Source organism: Miscanthus floridulus, chromosome 13 (genome assembly GCF_019320115.1).
Source record: "Miscanthus floridulus cultivar M001 chromosome 13, ASM1932011v1, whole genome shotgun sequence".
In the NCBI taxonomy this organism is placed as follows: domain Eukaryota; kingdom Viridiplantae; phylum Streptophyta; class Magnoliopsida; order Poales; family Poaceae; genus Miscanthus; species Miscanthus floridulus.
Genome location: NC_089592.1, coordinates 79,677,178 through 79,699,084, shown reverse-complemented (window position 1 = coordinate 79,699,084; position 21,907 = coordinate 79,677,178). Strand labels below are relative to the sequence as shown.

The window sequence follows — 21,907 nt, the reverse complement described above, 5'->3', positions numbered from 1 at the left end:
AATATTTGAGGACTGTAATATTTGGGTACATGCATTGTAATATTTGAGGACTGTAAAATGATTTTCAGACTGTAATAATATTTGAATGTTGTAATAATTTTAGGTTTCTCCTACTGCACTGTGCCTGGGACAATGGAGGCCTTTGTGGCTGCATGTATGGATTTGCATGCAAGAGCATGCAAGGAAGAGCAGACAGCATGCATCATGCATGGATTTGCATGCATGCGCATGCAAGGATGAGCCTGGCAGCAAGCATCCCTTCAAATGCATTTAATAGTGCCGCTTGTGTCTTTTAGTCCATTAATGCTTTGGTAGGGCAAACAGTGCTATGAAAAGTTTTCCACCCCTTTGGATGTCAGATTTTGAACCATTTTGAATGAAAAAATTTGGGTTCAAAAAACTTACAATCTAAACAAGGCCCTAATGGAGATGGAGCACTTGGCCGGAAGCATCGTGACGGCAGAACACGCCGCTGCTGGTCACTGGTGCGTCAGCTGCGGCGGCCGGCGAGCAACTTCTAGACCAGAACACGCGCTGCCCTCTGCAGCATGCTGCTGGCTGCTGCCCTGTGCAGCCTGCACTGTGGGCGTTTCGTTTCGTGCACGGGCGGCCGGACGGCGCGACAGCGATGCAAAGCGCCGCCACCCCCACCGCTCCCAGGTCCCAGGTCGCAGCTCGCAGGTGCCGGCCATGCACTTCCGAACGGTTCGCCGACGTGGCCACTCCGAACGGACGACCGGTAGGTAAAGGATGGACCAGTGGATGGGCGCGCGCGGGCGCGAACGCTCCGTCGCTCTCGCTCTGGCGGCTCGGCGTCCGCGGGCCGCGGCCGGCCCCTGCACGCCCCCAACGGCCGGGGGACGGCGGCTTCGCTGGCCCTAGGCCGCGGCGCTGGCCAGATGCCCGGCCCCCATCAACGTTCCTGTCTCCCTCCTTGTCAAAAAAAAAAAAGAAAGGTTCCTGTCTCCCCGATTTCTGCACCCACGCCCCCGGAGACGTCATGTCATCTCGTCTCCGCCATAAAATTTGGATGGATGGCAACTGCCAACTGGGTTTTCTTTCTCGTATCAACGATTATAATTTATTCGTCCCACTGGACACTTACGTGGCAACAGTGACACCTAAAAAAGATATTATAGAGTTCATATATATATATTTTTAATTCTGTTTAAGCTTTTTCCTCTGGTCCTGGTAGTAGTTTGTTTGGAAAAGCTGGTAAACGGATCAGGCCAGGCCGACCAGCTGCGCAAATTCGCCTGCGCATCCTGGTCCCCCGTCGCCCGCACGGTCGCACGCACGCACCTACCATTCCCGGCTCCCCGGCACGGCCGCGCCCGAGAGCGACGCCCCCCACCCACCCCGCCGCCGCCTCGATTCATCTGGCAATCGAGGGACTCCGGACTCCCGGATACAGATACACCCGCCACGCCACGCCAAATCGAACTGCACCTATCATCATAATCATATTCGTCCATCTCCCACCAGTCCCAGGCCGCCCGCCTCTCCGCCTCCCCAGTCGCCAACCTCCAGCCCCCCGCCGATCGCGTCGGAGATGCTGGGCGTCTCGAGGAGGCGGCTCGGATCCGGATGCGTCAGTGCTTGTCCCGCCACCGCTTCCCCCTCCCCCACCCTCGCCTCCCTCTCACCGTGATCCGTTTCCTTCCCGCAGGTGCTCGCCCAGCTGGCGCAGGCCCTCCGCCCCACGGCCGCCGCCGCCGCCGCTCCCGCCAGGACATACTCCGCCGCCGCCAAGGAGGTGAGCGCCACGCCACTCTCTCCTCGCGATCCCCGCGAGTCACGTCGCGTCGCGTCGCTGCGCGTGTGCCGTGCCGCCGAATCTACCGCGTTTTCCCCAAGCTTGGGAGGGGAATGGGAATCGTTTCGTTGCTGGCTCCCGGACTTCCCTGCCACCGCCAACGTTTGTTTGTTCGTTCGTTTGCGTTCCGGTAGATTGGTTCCTCGCTGTGCTCCGTGTCGCGCCTCGCCGGCCGATTGTGTTGTCATATGCTTACTTTTCCTGCGACTGCGAAATCCTCTCCTCACGACTAGATTTTCGAAACTTTTTTTCTCCGCTTTTGTGAGATGTAAATGGTGGTGGATACTGCGTGATGGCGACTGTTGTTTGTTGTTGACCTTGATCGGAAACAGATGGATGGCAGTAGCTGTACAGGGAAGCGGGTAGGTGGGGGAATCTAATAAGTGGTTGGGTCATGGAGCAGTTGTGTATCAGATCGATGATGATTAATTTGCTTGCTTTGGAAAAGCAAACTGCATTTGTGTAGATTATGGATTGTTCACCAGTGATACTGTTTACATTTGTGAAGAGGAAGAGCACCTGGCATTAGGCAGGCAGCGGCGGATCCAGGAAATATTTTAGGGGGGACTGAACAACACTGCTGTTCTATCTTAAGTCTCAGCCCCCTCTACACTGTAGAACTTTGCCTAAAAATTCATAGGGACTCTACAGTAATTTGCACTGATTCGGTTTGGATAGGGGGGCATGAGCCCCCTGCCCCACCGCTGGATCCGCCCCTGTAGGCAGGAACATGGCAGAACAGTGTACTGACTAGATGCCAGGTGCTCAGGTGGTAGATGCTTACCTGAAAAAAAGCTAACCAACTTTGAATAACTGAACTAACAGTGGCGTAATGAGTTGTTTTTGGTGATTCAATGGTTTTCTGTAGATAGCGAGAACCTAAGTATCCAGTGTGATCTCTCATTCTCTGAACTATACCTTGAGGTCTCAGGGACAGTTGGTACAGTTATACGTCCTGTTAGGTTATTAATTCAAGAAAGTGGCTGGGTTCTCTACAGATGTACATCTATGTTATGACCTTTGACATTTGGCGTGAAATTTTACACAGCCACTTCTTTGCTTATTTAGATAACTGTAAGGGAAGCATTGAATACCGCATTAGATGAAGAAATGTCGGCAGACCCTTCTGTTTTCTTGATGGGAGAAGAGGTACCACCAGTACCTGTACTAGTTTATTTTCTGTGTTCCATTCTTGCTTCTTTTGGTTTAATAATTGTTGTTTCTGTGGTAGGTTGGTGAGTACCAAGGTGCATACAAGGTCAGTAATATTTCCAAAGATTTATGCTTCTTCTTTTTTTCTCTTCCTGTGGCAACTGAAAAGTAATATATGAATGTTACTGGTATTGAGCTTCTCTTCCTTGTGGCAGATATCTAAGGGTTTGCTTGACAAGTATGGCCCTGATAGGGTTCTTGATACTCCAATTACTGAGGTTATAAACCCGCAAATTGATCACCATTGTCCATTCATAAGCTGTCAGGTTGACCCGATCACATTCTCATACTGATCTTATTTGTTTTGGTTCAGGCTGGCTTCACTGGCATTGGTGTTGGTGCCGCCTACCATGGTCTTCGACCTATTGTAGAGTTCATGACATTTAACTTTTCGATGCAGGTCAGTTGTTTAATGAATTCTGCAAATCACCATACTAATTCAATTATTAACTATTTGCTTGCTTTGATTTGTTCTTCGCTCCTTGGCATATCTGTTGGTTTCTGTACTCATTTTCTCTACATGCTTTGCAATCCCAGAAAATTCCTATTTGTTGCAGCATCCTATTGCATATCTGTTTTTGCTCTTCTCTGTTTGCTTTATATTTCTTAGAAGAAGCATTTATTACATAAATTAGAATGGCTCCTAATGGTTGACGATTGTAATGCATTTTGTTAAGTAGCACCTCATTGGAGAAAGATGTATATACATAACCAGCATGTTAACATGTTCGTAGACATTCTTCTCTTGAGAAAAAGTGACATGAACTCCCTCACTCCAGTTTATTTTCACATGGTAGAATATCTGGGAAAATCTGTCAGATCCATTAAACACTATGATCCATTCTAATTTGATTACTGAATCAGAGGGGTTATAATCTGATATGGTGTCGCTGATGAACGTTTGGTGATTACAATTCCTTGCACAGCAATTTGTCTTTACAATTTTCTGCAACAATAATGTTTGTTATTCTGGTACCGCTCTCCATCTTTGAGAATATGAATACTGGAGACTCCATATGCTGAAAAACAAATCTGTTAATTACACACTGTTGTATATTCAGGCAATTGATCACATAATTAATTCAGCTGCCAAGTCGAACTACATGTCAGCTGGCCAGATATCTGTACCTATTGTCTTCAGGGGTCCAAATGGTGCTGCTGCTGGAGTTGGTGCCCAACACTCGCAGGTTATTGTCACAAACTTACCTCTATATTGTTGTTCTGTTGCTGTTCTTAATCTTTAGAAGACAAATAGTTATGCCATATGATTTAATGTTCTGAAAGTCTTGTGCTGGGACATACATTGACAGAGGATAGATTAATTGTAGGACTAAATAGTTCATTCCAAGAGTTATTTATCTCCATACTGTAATATTTAGTAGAACTGTTCTTAAAATGGAAATAAAATGTAAATGTGTTTACTGAGAAAGAGGTGTAAGCTTTAGGTCACATTAAAATCATGCAGTGCATATCATCTCATGGACATTATAGTCCTGTAAATATTTACAGATAGGTATGCTGCTGTACTTTGATGGAATTACTTACTGTCTTAGCATGCAGTGCTATGCAGCTTGGTATGCACATGTTCCCGGATTGAAAGTTCTAGCTCCATATTCTGCAGAAGATGCTCGAGGTTTGCTAAAAGCAGCAATCAGGGATCCAGATCCTGTTGTGTTCCTTGAAAATGAACTTCTGTATGCTATTTCTTTCTCTGTTCAACTATACTCTCTATGTTGTTTGTTTGAGTTGAAGCCTCATTATATAATGCATTTTTCTGCAGTTATGGTGAATCCTTTCCTGTTTCTGACGAGGTACTTGATTCTAGCTTCTGCCTTCCGATTGGAAAGGCTAAGGTATGTTCTTATATTTATTAGTGGAAGTGAAGAGTTCAATCTGATCTGGCTTCCCTTGATGGATTTTCTGCAAATCTTATTTTTTGTTTTTATGAATGTAGATAGAGCGTCAAGGGAAAGATGTTACTATCACTGCATTCTCCAAGATGGTCGGATATGCTCTTCAGGTGTGTGAATGTAGATTTCTTGAGTAGATGGAAGAATTGTTTGCTTAATGCTTATACATGTGTTGACTTACATTCTTGTTCATGTATTTCATAGTCATCGGAATTCAACATGCTATTGGCTAATAATGTGATTCTAAATTGTATTTGTTATTCTGTTTATGAAGGATGATTTTGCACACAAATATTTCCAACTAGATCAATGTATACTATATAATGCATGTTTTGGATTCTTTACCTAATCTTGCTTAGCTACATGGGATGATAACTGTTTAGTTGCCTTGCTTTTGGGAATGGTGAGCAATGATTTCCATTCCCTTGCTTCTGAGATAGCCTTTCCCCGATTAGTATGGTTTTCCTTGCCCAAGTGCCCAACCTCGTCTATCATGGACAAAGTTGAGCAAAGAAATCAACATGCACATGATGCCACCTTGAATGTACGGATTGGCTCTGCCTGAATATCTGTAACTTGAGCCATTCCCTTTTGAAAATTATAGCTTTATTCTATTGCAATGTTCACAAAAAACAACAATAAGATCCAGTAAACGAAGTTCTCTAGTTGGTGGTTCTGGTTGCATTTCTCATGTTCTGTCATTTTTCAGGCCGCCGATATACTGGCCAAGGAAGGTATCAGTGCCGAGGTAATTTGTTTTTTGCATTTCTTCTACACTACAGTCTTGTGCTACCAGATCTCTTTTCCTGTGGAGTCCATTGTTGTTGTCTTATTCTTTAGTAATTCTCTGTTCAGGTAATCAATCTTCGCTCGATCAGACCACTGGATAGAGCTGCTATTAATGCATCTGTGAGGAAAACCAATAGATTGGTAACTGTAGAAGAAGGCTTCCCTCAACATGGGATTGGTGCTGAAATATGGTCAGTCTCTCCCTCCCTCCCTCCTTCCCAATGTATGGTCTACATCTCTCGTAATGGGTTGAAATGTGTCTTTGCAGCATGTCTGTTGTAGAGGACAGCTTTGAGTATCTTGATGCACCAGTTGAGAGGATTGCTGGAGCTGATGTCCCCATGCCGTACGCTGCCAACCTTGAGAGGATGGCTGTTCCACAGGTCCATACTGATCCTTTCGCTTTCATTTCTAGTTTGCATACAGATCTGTGGTTACACAACTCTTGTTATTCGACAAAGCTAATGGCATAGCAGTTTCACTAGTAGCACCTTAAACAATACTACTGCTGTGCTGAAATTTCAGTCTTGTTGCATACATGAATTTATTTTGACCTGCATTCTGTACAATTAATGTTTGATTTGCAATCCTCAAAATGGTAGGGTACAAAAGCTAATTTAGGTGATGAAACAATAGCTGTTTTGCTAATAACTGAAAAAACAGACAAGGTCTTAGCCCTTAGGTGGGTCAATCAAATGAGAGTTCAGTCATGGTTGCATGTGTGGTGCGTGAGAGTTGTAGCAGACAGTTAAAAATACGTATAGTACTCCCTCCGTTTTTTAAAAAATATATGACGTTTAGGAACAAGCTAACTAGTTGAATAATGAACTAATTAGCTTGTTTTGAACATCATTTATTTAAAGACAGGGAGTAGTAGGCTACTGTCTACACTGTCTGATAGGTGCACTGCATCTCTCCACCATGATGCCACAGGGAGATGCAAATATTTCTATCTAGGAAAGAATTTTGGAGCCTTGGCTGGGAAAAGGTGAACGTGGTAGCTGTGGTAGTCTGTGGCATTGAAAGTAGGCTCACGTGATTGATTATTTGTAGGTGTCCTACTTTCCTCTTTTGACTCTTTGCTACTGCCACACTTGCAGGTCGATGACATCGTCCGGGCAGCCAAGCGTGCTTGCTACAGAGCAGCTGTACCGATGGCAGCAACCGCCTAATTCAACAGAACCCTGCCTTTTCCATTTCTGTGTCTAATGTCCAAAGTCCAGAAAGATATGTCCCCCATAATGGTATGACGAGTACCCACTGCCGCTGCAACTCAACTAGCATGAGCTGATTTTGTAGAGCCACCAAGAGGTGTCCGGTACTCCAGTTCCGTTGCCTTCGCCGCCGCAGCCGGATGGCTGCGCATAACTCTGCTTCTGTTTATGGTTCACGAATGATTGCAGCCTCTGGAGATAAGATTTTACATGAGGCGAGGTGGTTTCAATAACATGTAGTATTCGGAAGGGGAACTCTCAGAGGCCCTCAAATAGTGATTATAGTTGCGCCCTTCTTGATAACGTCTTTTCCATGCTAGTGCTAGAAACTCCTTTGTCTATCCATGGTCCTGCCAGCCAGCCAAACTCCGGACAAATGCTTGAAGGAGAGAGATCAAATAGTGCGGTGTCGCGTCCAGGCGACATGTATGGTCAGACGGAAGATTCTATGTACGATGCGCACAGGTGTGGGTGTGGTGTGGTATACAGTACTCCTATCCCAGACCTAGAGGGTGAGATATAGCTGGCCATTCGGGCCGCCCGGTCTGGCCCGGTAGGGCACGATGGGCCGTCGGGCCGTGCTGCCCCAGTCCACCGTGCCTAGCCGACGGGCCAGGCATGGCCCGTCGGGCCACTTTCCGTGCCGGGCCGGCTCGGAAAGCACAGTGTTTTTAATAGGCCAGGCCAGCTCGAGGCCCACATCAGCAGGGGAAGGGAGAGAGGGTAGGCCGGGCGCTGCGGCCGAGGCGGCTCGGGAGGAGAGCACGGCGGAGGCCCTGACGGCGAGCGCGGCGACCTCGTGCCGCAGGCCGCGGCGGCGCACAGCGGCGGGCAGCACGAAGTAGATCTGCGCCGCGCGGAGCGCCTCTGCGTCCTGCACCATGGGCACAGCGCCCTCGATCCCCATCCCGTTCGCGTCACACAGGAACCCGTCGCTTTCGATGTCGGTGGGGAAGGCGCCGCAGCCGCCGGTGAGGGAAGTGGCTGCCACAACCGCTGCTGTTGGTGGAGAAGGGGCCACCTTCGCCGCTGCTGGTGGGGGGGAGGGGAGGGGCCGCTGCTGCTGGTGAAGGAAGGGGCCGCTGCCTCCAGGGGCCGCCATGTGTGCCGTGAGCACGCCTGGGGTGGGGATGGAGGAGGCGCCGTGGCCGCCGGGCAAGCAGATTGGGGCCGCCCAGCGTCAGCCATGCCTGATGCTGGAGACGGGGAGTTAGGGTTCGGGGGTGGGAGCGTCCGAGCGTGCCTACGTGGGGCTGCGCGGGGGGGGGGGGGGCGCCGCGGCCGTGGCGTGCGGGTGCGACTCATATATGAGGCGGGGACGGTGGGCCAGGAGGGGAGGAGTGGAGTGAGGAGGGGGAAGGGGGTGGTCGGGCCGTTGCAGGGCCGGCTGATGCAGGCCGGGCCGACTGACGCAGGCCGTGCCGTGCCAGCCCACGGGCCTGAGCAGCGGCCCAGGCACGGCCTGCTCCCTCGGGCCGGGCCAGCCTAGGCCCGCTTGTCACCGGGCAGTGCCGTGCTTGTGTCGGACTAAAAAAGCGGGCTTCGTGCTATGCCGTCGTGCCTCGGGTTACATGGACAAGGGTGAGAGAACAAGGGCAACAGATGGAGACGTCAGAGAGCAATACATGTGCGGTGCAAGTTGCAGGCTGTGGGGCTGGGCTGTTCTGGTCGATCTCCCCCATGACCCATGGATGGACTAATTCCTCGCCTTGGAAAGATACACCAACTTGGTCACGGCTCACGCGCGGAGCACGCGAGAGAGGTGCCGCTTGCCTTTAACCACCGCCGGACAGGCGGATGGCGTTGTGGATCTGGCGGCAGCCCCTGGGCACTTGTCACCCGTTCCTCTCCAATGTCTGCACGCCTCTAGTTTTTGGTCTACAATGGTGGATAGCTTCGGTCTCTTCGGGAGGCTGTATCGTATCATGGATTATTTACTGCTGGCTGATTTGATGTGAGAGAAAAACACTGTTCCCAACTGAAAATTTACGATCGTTTACGAGCACACGAACAGGCTCTGATGCCTCCTCCGTCCATCCTTTTCGCTTTTGGCCGCTCCTTGCAATAGTGGTCGGTCCTATGCCACCGGTCAAATCAAACAAACCGTCAGCAAGGGACATGCCGTTCTGGTGGTGCAGAAACAGAGACGATCCCCGAATCAGATACCATTTTCTTTTAAAAAAATAAAAGCAGAGGTAGTACTGGGTTATTTAAAACATACTATTGTGCCAACATATATAGGTTGCAACGTCTTAGAAAGCCTATGTCATTGCTCGATGAAAGTTATTACCTCGTATAAGCATGTACCTACAAGACTTAGTCGGAATAAGATTAATAAAGTCACCGCATATGTTATCTATGATTATTTCTAAAAGACTGTGTCGTAGTTATCGACGAGCATGTCGTCTGCCAATCAAAAAACAGTGTTGTGAAATCCTGAAATAAATGCTACAACAAAACGAGAAGAATGCTAGTACTCACGTCGGGTTGTAGACACAGCCACACAGGTGGTTGAGTTCCGCCCTATCAAGAGTGCAGTTCTAACGTTAAGTTTATAGAGAATAGCATTAAGATTTATATCTATAGATATGTTTAGTATAAAATATATTCCATGATAAGTGTAGAGATACGCAATATTGTAAATATTAGTAGTTTTTGTATATATTTAATTAAATTTAATATCATTCCACTTTAAATAAATGAAAATCAAACTCTTTTTAAAAAACGGAGAGCAGAATTTTAAAGAAAGAACCACCGTAGACACTGCAGCTCGCACTTCGAGAAAGATAAAACGAAAGTGAGGTGCAGGTCATGGGCATGAGCGAGAGGATACTCCCGTTGAGTTATATTTAGAACTACTTTTTAATTATAGAATAATATTTTTTTCTTATAATATTTTAGTATAAGTATTAAAATAAACTAAATTTCACATGATGAAGAAAGGGAGAAAAGCTGAAGCAAGCACACGTCGCAATTATTATCGTCCTTTTGATTGATGCAAAAGGAGAAAGTACGGATCCGAGCCGCATCTGCAGTGGTCCCCACGCGCTTCATTTCTTTCTGTTTTTTCTCACGTTGCTTTCACAGATAAGCCCCTCTGAAAACTAGTGTTTTCTTCTATGCATGCTTGCTGCTCTCATACTCGTAACTTCGCAAGCAAGAGAGCCTACGATAAAAGCGTACAAATTCGTGGTCATATATATCTTTTTTTTAGCACACAACGAGTTTAAAGCTAGGTCCTTATCGGTGCTTTCGAGTTGCTATTAACAAGTAAATTTCTAATCTGATTCGGATGGTGTGTTAAGAGGATATGAGATTTATACTAGTTCGGGTAGAATATTCCTATGTCCAGTTCGTTGCTGCTGCTCGTGTTACTAACACTGAAAGTTCATAGTAGGGGTTACAAACGGTCGAGAGATGAACAAGTCCCAAATCTCCGGTGAGAGAAACGAATGGATGCCGAGAGCTCGGTTGCCTCTCGGCTATGTGTTGTGATGCGTTTGAGTCGAGACGAGTCGAGACCGATCGTTGGTTCGATGTCCCTTGTGGGACGCCATGCTTTCTCTTTTATAGACCAAGGAAAAGCACAGTTATAGTGGAGGAAGAGAAGAAAACGAGGGGAAGAAGTCCTTCAGGATCGCCGAGTCATTCTTCTCCTATATGCGGGTCCCGTCGACCCGATAGACGTCAATAGGGTCAGCTTCCCATCGCGGCCTTGTCCGTTACTAGCGCCATATGCAGGCGTCGTCTGCCGGTCATGGCGCTCCACTCTGTCCTGGCGGACGTCGTGGTGAACTGACTCGCCCGTCAGTGTTCGTACGGGGGTTAGACAGAACAGTACTGGTACGCCCGATGCTGTTCTTGACGTGAACCCCCAGGTATGTCTCGTCGTGGCCACGGGTTACATCAAGGCGTGCTAGTTTCTTTCCTGGTGTCAGAGCTTTGACCTAGGCCCATACGTTTGGACCTGGAGTGGTTGGCGGCGATATGGGTCGAGACGGGACCTCCGGCTCGGGATCGGGCGAGGCGGAGTTCCTTTCTAGAGGCCGGGTGAGGCAGAGCGCAAACCCAAAGGTCGGACAAGACGGAGCCAATCCTCAGGGGTCGAGCGAGGCGGAGCCAACCCCCAGAGATCGGGAGAGGCGAAGCCCGCGGCCTTGGTGTCGGACGAGGCAGAGTGCAGACCCAGGGGTCAGGCGAGGCAGAGCGCAGATCCAAGGGTCGGGCGAGGCGGAGCCTGCCCCTAGAGGTCGGACGAGATGGAGCCTGTGGCCTCGGTGTCGGACGAGGCAGAGCCCATAGCCTTAGTGTCGGGCGAGGCGAAGCATAGACCCAGGGGTCAGGTGAGGCGAGGCGCAGGCCCAAGGGTCGGGCGAGGCGGAGTCCGCCCCCAGAGGCCGGACGAGGCGGAGCCCACGACCTTGGTGTCGGGTGAGGCAGAGCCAACCCTCAGGGGTCAACGTGAGGCGGAGCCCGTAGCCTTGGTGTCGTACGAGGCGGAGCGCAGACCAGGGGGCGAGCAAGGTAGAGCACAGACCCAAGGGTCGGGCGAGGCAGAGTCCACCCCCAGAGGTCGCACGAGGCGGAGCCCACCCCTAGAGGTCGGTCAAGGCGGAGCCAACCCTTAGAGGTCAGGCAAGGTGGAGCCCACAACCTCGGTGTCAGGCAAGACGGAGCTTGTGCACCTGGGGATCGGTTGGAGCTGTAGTCGCGCCCTTGACCACGAGGATGAACTATCATCGACGACCATTAGTCCATTAGTCCTTCATCTTTGGGTACCCTAGTATTGGTCCTCGACAGTAGTCCCCGAGCCTTTAGAGGACTAGAATACTCCTTCGGATGCTTTTTCAAACAAGAGACTTTGAGGGCCTTGGCCTTTTTTATCCACGGCATGATCTAGGGACGGTGATTTACTCTCATCGAGGTCAGATCCTTTGCGGGTATGGCCAAGAGATTTGATGAATTAGAAAAGGTCCTTCCCGACTTTCGACCCCTGTGGGGGTCCATCATTCTATGACCGTATGTTCGGTCTCCTTACGAATCCAACTTTCCTCGAGCCCCCACGCGTAGCGGGGGTCCGATCGAAGGTTTGCTCACCATCATGATTGTTACCCCATCCATGGTTTCTGTGACAGAACCGACCAATTATACGAAATTAAGTAAGAAAATCATCCATCAAAGCAGACAATTGAGCAAACTTAAGCCCGTATAACCCGGTAGTCCGTGAAATCACGAAGGATTTCAAACCAACTCGTGTCCCAGCCATGATCGTAATAAGTTTAGCGGTCACCATCACATATTACATAAAAGTTCACGATCTTAGATACATCAGAGTTTAAACATAGTTATTACAAACCAGTTCGAATAAAAGTAGCGGAAGTCATTTGTTCAAACCACACACACACTCACGCGGAGTTTAAATATAGTGCCAGCGAATGATCATCTCCAACAAAAGCATTAGATGAGACGTAAGGAATGACCATGCCCATGGTCCTAAGCATCACCCATCGCAGGATAAAGGCAGTTGATACAGTAGCCGTAATACATCTGCCCATCTGCAACAAGTGGGAATAAGACCCTGAGTACGAGAAGGTACTCAGCCAGACTTACCCGACATAACCGAAAATAAATAACACCAAGGATTATGAAGGGCTTTATAGTAGGGTAGCTGACTCATTTGCAAAAAGAAGCATTTTTAGCATTTCAAGAACATTTCTAAAAGCATTATTGCCAAGTTAATTATTATTAACCCGTCAACTAGATTTGCACCTGTACTAGAGTAAACATGTGATTAAGCAGATAATGATAACCAATGATCATTAAACAACTTCCATACTGTCATATTCATTATAACTGTCCAAGTGTTCCATGACATTTACTACGATGAAGTAACTCAAGTCAAGTGCTCACTATCCAGGAGCGATGGCGATTCGAATCGATTCCTAACCAGCTGATGATTTGTTCCTTACACAAACCTCACTCACCCGCTAAAGTGAGATATTGATCACCGAGTCAACTTTCCAGGAATCTCGAGTTTGCCAGGAACCACATGTACCCGGGGGCCGACCGACTGCACTTTGGTCTTATTATCCCACCCCCGTGTCCTACCACACCTGCTCTGGTACAGTGCGTTGCGGGCAATCTACTCGGCCCGAAAAATCTCCCAGCTTCACGGTCGGAAGGTACTCTATCCGGCCAGCTAAATGTAAGGCATGCGTTCAACATGACTCGAGGCCCAACAACGGTCGGTCCTTAATCGACACAGACAGAAAACACTACAGTCCAAAACTCTGCAAGTCTCCGTCCGGTCTCAACTTCATTTAACACTTAGTTATACCATGACTTCATAGTCATCCAAGCAGATCCAGGTAACCACCTATAGCTCGCAGGTGACAGGAAATCACCTGACTTCTACTGGTCTAAGCCAGCTAAGCATTGACTCGACTGCGGAAACCAGGGTAACAAGGATATAGTATGACAAAGGTAAGCAAGGTATAATGCAGCAACGGTTGCAAACAACTCCTGAACGTAATGCATCAATTTAAAGTAAAGTATTTAATTTAAATAATCGCAAACTGGGAGAAAAATGCTCCGGGGCTTGCCTCTCTCGAATGAGCTCGGACGGTGATCGGGGCACTCTGGAAGTTCCTCAACGTCCTCCTCGTCGGCTTCTAGCACTTCCTGCTGCTGCACCTCGAGCTGCTCCTCTGGTTCCTCGGGTATGACGACTGGGTTCTCGGTTTGCGATCCTGTATGATGCAATGCGCATAAGTGAGTATGCAAACGGTGCATCGAATGAGATGAATACAATGGATATGTTTGAATGCAAGGTAGTCAACATCATCCAAGAAAACATACTACAAGCACATGTCATCTACTGCATTCTCTTCTACTAACAATATGTTAAGTTAACATATCTTATGAAATGCTTCAAAGATACACCAAAGCTTTGCTAATTTCTTAATCACACTTAAAGCAACACTTGCTTAAACCCTAATTAATAATAGGTTTGAATAGCAACATATATTTCTGATGCTCCTAAAAAATTGAGAAAATTACAGTAGCATAATACTACCCTAAACAGGCTACCATAAAAATTTCATGACATTTGGATAAGTAAACTATCCTACACAAAAATGACAAGCTATAGCATAAAAATGAGCATGAAATTACTTTGTACTATGAAAAGTGTCAAACAACAGAATTAATATTTTTCCTAGGTTCTTCATAGCCTATGATGACTGTACTAAAATTACCACATGCATGTTTTATACAAAGTTTGCTCTCTAGCAAAAATAACAAAAATCAGCCATTAAAGGCACTTGAACTACACCTCAAAATTTTCCCACAGCACATGCATGAAACATATTTTTCCTAGGAAGTACATAACCTAAGAAGATTAACGAACTTGAAATCATATTTTTCTGCAGACTATAGATTTTTCTACATATTTTTCAAGTTATCAGCAATATCCATGATTAAATAAAATCCTACAGAAAAGTATCCCAAAAATGACATGCAATAATTTTCCCAAGTAGATCCGATGATAAGGAACCTAGCAAAATTTGTTTCAACAAATTTGGAGCAAGTTTGATCACCCAAACAATTTTCAAACCATTTTAGATTTCAGATAATAAAGAATAAAAGGGAAATCCAATCACTTAAACAGTACTGGGCCGGCCCGAAAAGATCCGACGGCCCACGACACAGCGCAGCCCAAGCCTGGCTCCCTCTTTGGCTCAGCGACTGACGTGCGGGACCCCCGTGTCATAGACATAGAACAGGGGAGACGGCACACGTCGGCGCGGCGATGGTCGAGCTCGCCGACGGTGATCTCCCCGGCGAAACCGACGGCACCGGCGTGCCCTACGTGAAGAACCACGTCTATTGGTACTCTAACCTTGCTCCCTACTGACCCCTAAACACCCCAGCCACAGAGCTCGGCGGCTCGGCCATGGCGCACGGCGGTGCGCGGCCACGTTCCGGCCAGACGGGGCCGGCGGGGATGGTGACATCATCACCCGAGTAACAGTGCGCGACAGAGAAGACAAGGTGGGAGCTAGGGAAGGAAGAGAGGAGCTGTGCCATGCTAGCCACGGCGAGCTCCAACTTCGGCGAGTTGTGGTGGCGGCGAAAACTCAATTGGGCCACTACCTTGGGTTCTCCGGCTCAACGGCGAGATGGAATAGCTAGGGGAGGTGAAGGCGGAGCTGCGGGTTGAATGGTGGTGGCTGTGGCGCCGCGGCGAGCTCGAGCGAGCTCGGCGGAGCTGATGGCATCAACGGTGCGCTACGGCTGCGAATGGGGAAGGCAAGGAGGGGTGAAAGGGGGCAGAGCGCGTGCGGAGAGCAGCAGGGCACGCTCCTCTTCAAGCTAGCCAGCGCGCTGCGTGGTCAGGGCGAGCCGAGCGCGTGGCGGACACACGGCGGCCACCACCTGACCTCGGTCGGCCATGGACTGACTGAAACCGGAACACTATAGCTCGGTTCAGAGAACAACAGGGCTGACTGACAGCGCCAAAAGATGATGCTCGATCTCCAAATCCGTTGAGTGTTAGCGAAAGAATTCAAAACGAAAGTTGTACACCTACATGCCAGCTACAAAACTTATGTAAAGATCACTGTCTAATTCGCAAAGGACAGAGAGTAAAATCGTGTCAAAGTCGTGTTCAAGAAACTGAAAACTGGAATTTAAACTTAGAAATTTCTAAGTGTTGAAACCAACCCAAATTCTGACTTGTGGGACCATTTTGAGCATGTTGTGCACATTTTCATGACTTGGTCACAAAATACTTTTTGTTCCTCATATAATTTGCTACAACTTTGCTTTAGGTTGCTTAGACATGCAAACATTCTAAGTGGTACTTTTTGAACAGTCAAACCAAAAAGTCCTAGGGTCAAAACAAGTCAAACCATGATTTGAAATCTTAAGTGGGCAAAATGATCAACATGAACATTGTTCCTAATGACTTTCTAAGCATAGCTAAGATGTTTAACAATATATTTAGCTATACCATAGATTGGTCATACAAAAAATCAAGCACTAAAGGTACTGAAATGATGAAAACACTTGAAATGATACTCTTGTTTCATAATCATGTTTCACATGTTTCAAGTGATATATGCTTATGAATGGATGAATGATGATCATGATCAGGAAATGCAAGTGCAATTAGGTAAGACTAACACCAGGGGTGTTACAGCCCTCCCCCTTATAAAAATCTCGTCCCAAGATTTGGGTTACGAACCATTTGTTATAAAATTCTTCATAAGCTTTTTGTAGATACTCTCCTATTTCCCAAGTTGCATCTCCCTCATCATGATGATCCCACTGTATCTTGTATGTTTTCACCACACTATTCCGAGTAGCACGTTCCTTAGTGTCTAACACCCGGACTGGTTGCTCATGATACACTAAATCTGATTTGAGTTGAATACCTCGAGGTTCTATTCTTTCCTCTGGAACACGCAAACATTTCTTGAGATGTGATACATGAAAAACTGGGAAAACGGTACTCATTGTTTCAGGTAACTCTAACTTGTAGGCTACCAGACCCCTTCGTTCCAGGATCTTGTATGGTCCTACAAATCTCGCGGCAAGCTTTCTTCGGATTCCAAACCTTTTCTTCTTCATTGGCGTGACTTTCAGGTAAACATAGTCACCAACTTCAAATACAAGGGGTCTCCTTCTTTTGTCTGCATAGCTTTTCTGACGTGATTGGGCAGCTTTCATATTCTGCTGAATAATATGAACTTTCTTCTCGGCTTCTTCTACAAAGTCAATGCCATAATACCTTCTATCACCAGGCTCGACCCAATTCAATGGTGTTCTACATTTTCTGCCATATAAAGCTTCGAATGGGGCCATCTTGATGCTTTCTTGATAACTATTATTATAAGAAAATTCAGCTAACTGGTAACCATGACTCCCATGATCCCTTAGAAGACAATACACAGGCTCTCAACATATCCTCCAAAACAGCATTTACTCGTTCAGTCTGACCATCTGTCTGAGGATGATAAGCGGTACTGTGAATCAAACTAGTTCCTAAGCCTTTGTGTAAATGTTCCCAAAAATGAGCCGTGAACTGTGAGCCTCTATCAGATACTATGGTCTTTGGTATTCCATGCAACCTCACAATTTCTGCGATATATCTCTCGGCATATTGAGGTGGTCGATAATCTGTTTTGACAGGCAAGAAATGAGCGGTCTTGGTAAGATGATCCACAATTATCCATATCGAATCATGTCCTTTTTGAGTAGTGGGCAAACCCGTGATAAAATCCATACTGATATCGTCCCACTTCCAACTAGGGACTGATAAGGGTTGTAACATACCGGCAGGTTTCATGTGAATGGCTTTCACTCGACAACATGTGTCACATCTGGCAACATATGCTGTAATTTCTTTCTTCATTTTTGTCCACCAATAGCGGGATCTTAGTCCTTGATACATCTTACTACTTCTGGGATGGATAGATAGCTTAGAAAGGTGAGCTTCATCCATGAGTTTACTTCTAAGCTCTCGATCCTTGGGAACCACAAGACGGTTGTCAAACCACAACACGCCCTGTTCATCCACTTTAAAGTGTTGAGACGGCTTTTCTTTTATTTTCTCTTTGATGTGGAATACCCCCTTATCAGTTTTTTGGCCTTCTATTATCTTACTCTCCAAAGAGCAACTAATCTGAATACTATGTAACACAGCAGGATGCATTAGATCGAATCCATCTTCAAGTAATGGTTGCACATTCAAGTAATGTGACTTTCTGCTCAAAGCATCTGCCACTACATTGGCTTTACCAGGATGATATTGCACATTCAAGTTGTAATCCTTGATCAATTACAACCATCTACGATGTCTCATGTTTAGCTCTGGTTGGGTAAAGATATACTTAAGACTCTTGTGATCCGTGAAAATATTGCACACATTACCATGTAGGTAATGTCTCCAAATTTTTAGGGCGTGCACAACTGCAGCAAGTTCCAGATCATGTGTTGGATAGTTGACCTCGTGCTTTCTCAATTGACGTGATGCATAAGCTATGACTCTCCTTTCTTGCATAAGAACACAACCCAATCCAGTCTTCGATGCGTTGCAAAACACATCAAAGGGTTTCTCAATATCTGGTTGTGCTAGAACAGGAGCAGTGGTTGACAGTTTCCGCAAAGTGTGGAAAGCTGCTTCACACTCTTCTGTCCACACAAACTTGTGATCCTTCTATAGGAGACTCATCATCGGTTTGGCAATCTTTGAGAAATCTGGTATAAAGCGACGGTAATAACCGGCTAGTCCTAGGAAACTTCTAATCTCTGGAACTGTGGTCGGTGCTTTCCAATTCATAACTTCTCGCACCTTACTTGGATCGACTGACACCCCATTCTCTGATAGAATGTGACCAAGGAAAGGAACTTCCTTCAACCAGAATTCGCATTTGCTAAACTTAGCATACAATTGATGATCTCTAAGTCTGGTCAAGACAGTTCTCAGATGCTCTTCATGATCTTTTTCATTCTCGGAGTACACCAGAATGTCATCGATGAATACTACCACAAACTTATCCAATTCTGGCATGAAAACTGTATTCATCAAAAACATAAAGTATGCGGGAGCATTCGTCAAGCCAAAAGACATGACAAGATACTCATACAACCCATATCTGGTGGAGAATGCAGTTTTCGGTATATCCTGTGGCCTAATCTTAATCTGATGATAACCGAATCTCAAATCTATTTTTGAGAACACCTTGGCCTTGGATAATTGGTCAAACAGAACATCAAGATGTGGCAAGGGATATTTATTCTTGATGGTCACAGCATTGAGTGGCCTATAATCTACGCACATTCTCAACATGCCCTCTTTCTTCTTTTTCACAAACAAAGCAGGACATCCCCATTCAGACTTGCTTGGTCGAATAAACCCCTTTTTTGACAAATCTTCTAATTGCTTCTTCAGCTCAGCTAACTCATCTGGAGGCATCCGATAGGGTCTCCTTGAAATTGGAGCTGTTCCGGGGACTAGCTCAATTCCAAACTCAATCTCCCTATCTGGCGGAAGACCAGGTAGCTCATCCGGGAATACGTCCGGGAATTCACACACTACCGGAATCTGATGAATAGGAATGACTGCCGTAGCACATGTAACACTTATAAGGTCTGTTCTTCGAGGCAATGGTACTTGGAAAGTACCCTCACCCAGGGGATCCTTAAGGGTAAGTACTCGACTTCCCGTATCTATGACTGCTCCCCAATCCTTCATCCAATTCATCCCTATAATGACATCCAAAACTAATCCCGGCATAACTATTAAGTTCACTCGGAACTTCCTGCTACCTAATTCAAGGGTTGCCCCTCGAATCATCCGGTTGGTCAAAACATCAGCCCCTGCTAAACTTATACGGTACTCATAACCCAATTCTGTGTATAGTTGTCCATGTTTCTGTGCAAATGCTTGACTCATAAAAGAATGCGATGATCCAGAATCAAATAGAACAACTGCTGGGTTTTCGTTGACAGGAAATTTACCAGCAGTGATGGGCTCTCCCTCTGGAATTTCATCCACTGTTGTACTGTGCACTCTAGCATTATAAGTCTGCTGCTTCTTCTTAGGCAGGTATGGACAAAACCTCGAGAAATGACCGGGTTGATCACAGTTATAGCAGGGTCCTCTTACTGTCCCGGCAGATCCCATAGCTCCCTTGGAACTGCCTTGTACCGCAGTTGCGGCTGCTTTGTTGGGCTGTACTGCCATCTTGTATGGCTTTTGAGGTCCACGGAAATTCTGGCTTCTTGGCTGAGGTGGCTGAAATCTAGCGCCAGGTGCCGATGGGCGATATGGAGGACGACCTCCCATAGGTGCTCTAGCTTGAGACGGCCCACCTTCAAAGGCTCTCTTGCGTGTCTTGGCTGCGGTGCTGGCGTTGTTATTCTTCTCCTACTTCAGACAGTCGCTGATGAAGTCATTGAATCTGACGCGGTTGTTGGTACCAACATGCTTCATCATTTTTGGATTGAGACCCCTCTTAAAACTGGCTATCCTTTTAGCATCTGTGTCAACCATGTCAGGAGCATAGCGACATAAGTTGTTGAAGGCATGCAGATATTGCGTCACAGTTTTGGTGCCCTGGTTCAATGCCAGAAACTCTCCTAACTTCATCTCGGTCAGCCCGGGTGGAATATAGACTCCACGGAAGGCCTCAACGAACTCTCTCCAAGAAATCTGAGCATTTGGAGGGAAGGTAGTGCGATGGTGCTTCCACCACATTCCCGCTGGTCCTTGCAATTGAAGTGCAGCGTACTCCGTTTTTAGAACCTCAGTCATCCTCAACACACGGAATTTATCTTCCATCGTGTTGATCCATTCCTCCGCATCAAGTGGCTCTATTGCTTCCTTGAATACTGGCGGCCTGGTGTCCATGAAATCCTTGAAGCTGCTATATTGGTTCACTCCCATGCCACCACCTTGATTGTTACCACGTTGAACATTATTGGCGATGGTTCAAAGAAGATCCTCCATGTTCTTCTGGGATTGTTCCGTGTTGCGCTGACTCCCGAGCAGCTGTGCGAGGAACATCTCGGGGGTAAACGGGGGAGGTGGCAAATGTGGTTCATGGGGAGGTTCATTGTTGTTGCCGTGGTTTCCACCACCACCACCACCGGTCCCCGTACCATTAGCACCGGGCTCAGCGGCCTCATACGTGGTTCGGCGAGTGTTTGTCATCTGCATATTTCAGCAACAAGTACGATTGAGTGAAGCTATAATAATTGCGAGTGAAGGAAAAATTATGCCGTACTGAATTTACTGGAGAGAATAATTTCATACAATAAAACAGAGGCACAACAATCGCATTCCAATTAAAACAACAGCACTTAATCGAATTACTTAAACGGCAAACATCGCGTCCATACAATCACATTGCCAGCATACATACACTGGACTTTTTATACGTTCAGATATCGCATTCGAAAATCAAGTTCCAACCACATGCCAAGTCTCATACGTTCGAAGCAACATACGATAGATTACATGCCAACAAAAGAAAGGTCATCGCGACAAGACCTAGATACTAGCGCAAAGCAACTAGCCTACTCCTCGGGGCCATCGTCGGGATCGGAGACGTCACCATCGTCTCCCAGTGAAGCTGCAGGCTCATCCTGGTTGTCGTTGTCGATGTCCATGCCAGCGGCGACTGGTGGAGCATATGGGCCAACCCCATTGTAGAGCGCGTGAAACTCCTCGTGCAAGTAGCCATTGTATTCCTCTAGCTCATCGACCCTCTGCAGCAGAAGGTTTCTTGCGTTCCAGGCTTCATTCCTTTCCTAAACCAGCTGTCCAATCATGCGGTCTGCATTGTTGTTGGCTTGAGTCAACGTATGCACTCGCTGCATAGCTCTATCACCTCTCTCAACTGCCTGATCTCTCTGTAAGTTCATATCAGCCAACTGCTCCTGCAAGCTAGCTATTGCACGTGCCTGTCTCTTCTTCTGCTTCTTCCCTTTGAGCTTATCCTCACTACGCAAGCCAGTCAAAGTCCAGTAGGTACTCTCGAGACCCTCATACGCTCTGATGGTGGCGAACATAGCACTCATTGCCTGGTTGTCGCTAGCCTGTCCTTCAGCTGGACCTCTGACCAATGCGCTTCCCTGAGGCTGAACCCAAATGGCATCACGAGGATCATCCCTAGGAAAAGTACCAGCTAGGGCTGCTGCAAGCTCACTGGGAAATCTGCTCATAATGTCCCTGATGACACGGAAGGCTGCTCCCTCTGCACCCTCAGCTGGAGTGCGACCCTTAAACTCCAAATGCCTACCATCCCAATCCGGAGCATCATCGAGAGCAGGAACCGTGATATCCACCACTACAAGTCCATCATCTGCTAACTGGTTCTCATTCCAAGAGTACACCGGCTCTTGACCCTCTGGGTACCCCACATCATGGAGCACTCTCCAAAGCAAAGTTGGCATGC

The 21,907-nt window shown here is 47.1% G+C and overlaps 1 protein-coding gene across 1 annotated transcript; it reads left to right on the top strand.

Moving 5' to 3' along the window:
• Positions 1–1,357: 1,357 nt before the first annotated feature.
• LOC136501109 (pyruvate dehydrogenase E1 component subunit beta-1, mitochondrial-like) lies at positions 1,358–7,244 on the top strand. The gene is made up of 14 exons (XM_066496606.1): positions 1,358–1,591; positions 1,670–1,756; positions 2,885–2,965; positions 3,048–3,074; positions 3,184–3,246; positions 3,342–3,428; positions 4,090–4,215; positions 4,589–4,722; positions 4,809–4,881; positions 4,983–5,048; positions 5,648–5,686; positions 5,794–5,918; positions 5,996–6,110; positions 6,828–7,244. The coding sequence occupies exons 1-14, from the start codon at positions 1,553–1,555 to the stop codon at positions 6,897–6,899; spliced, it is 1,134 nt and encodes a 377-aa protein (XP_066352703.1). The 5' UTR covers positions 1,358–1,552; the 3' UTR covers positions 6,900–7,244.
• The last annotated feature ends 14,663 nt before the right edge of the window (positions 7,245–21,907 follow it).

What these genes read in the sequence shown, in the direction of transcription:
- LOC136501109 (XM_066496606.1), top strand. Translation starts at nt 1,553, where the DNA reads ATGCTGGGCGTCTCGAGGAGGCGGCTCGGATCCGGATGC. An exon ending in TTGGTGCCCAACACTCGCAG is followed by an intron (nt 4,216 to 4,588) that starts GTTATTGTCACA and finishes CTTAGCATGCAG; the next exon opens with TGCTATGCAGCTTGGTATGC. An exon ending in TTCCGATTGGAAAGGCTAAG is followed by an intron (nt 4,882 to 4,982) that starts GTATGTTCTTAT and finishes TTATGAATGTAG; the next exon opens with ATAGAGCGTCAAGGGAAAGA.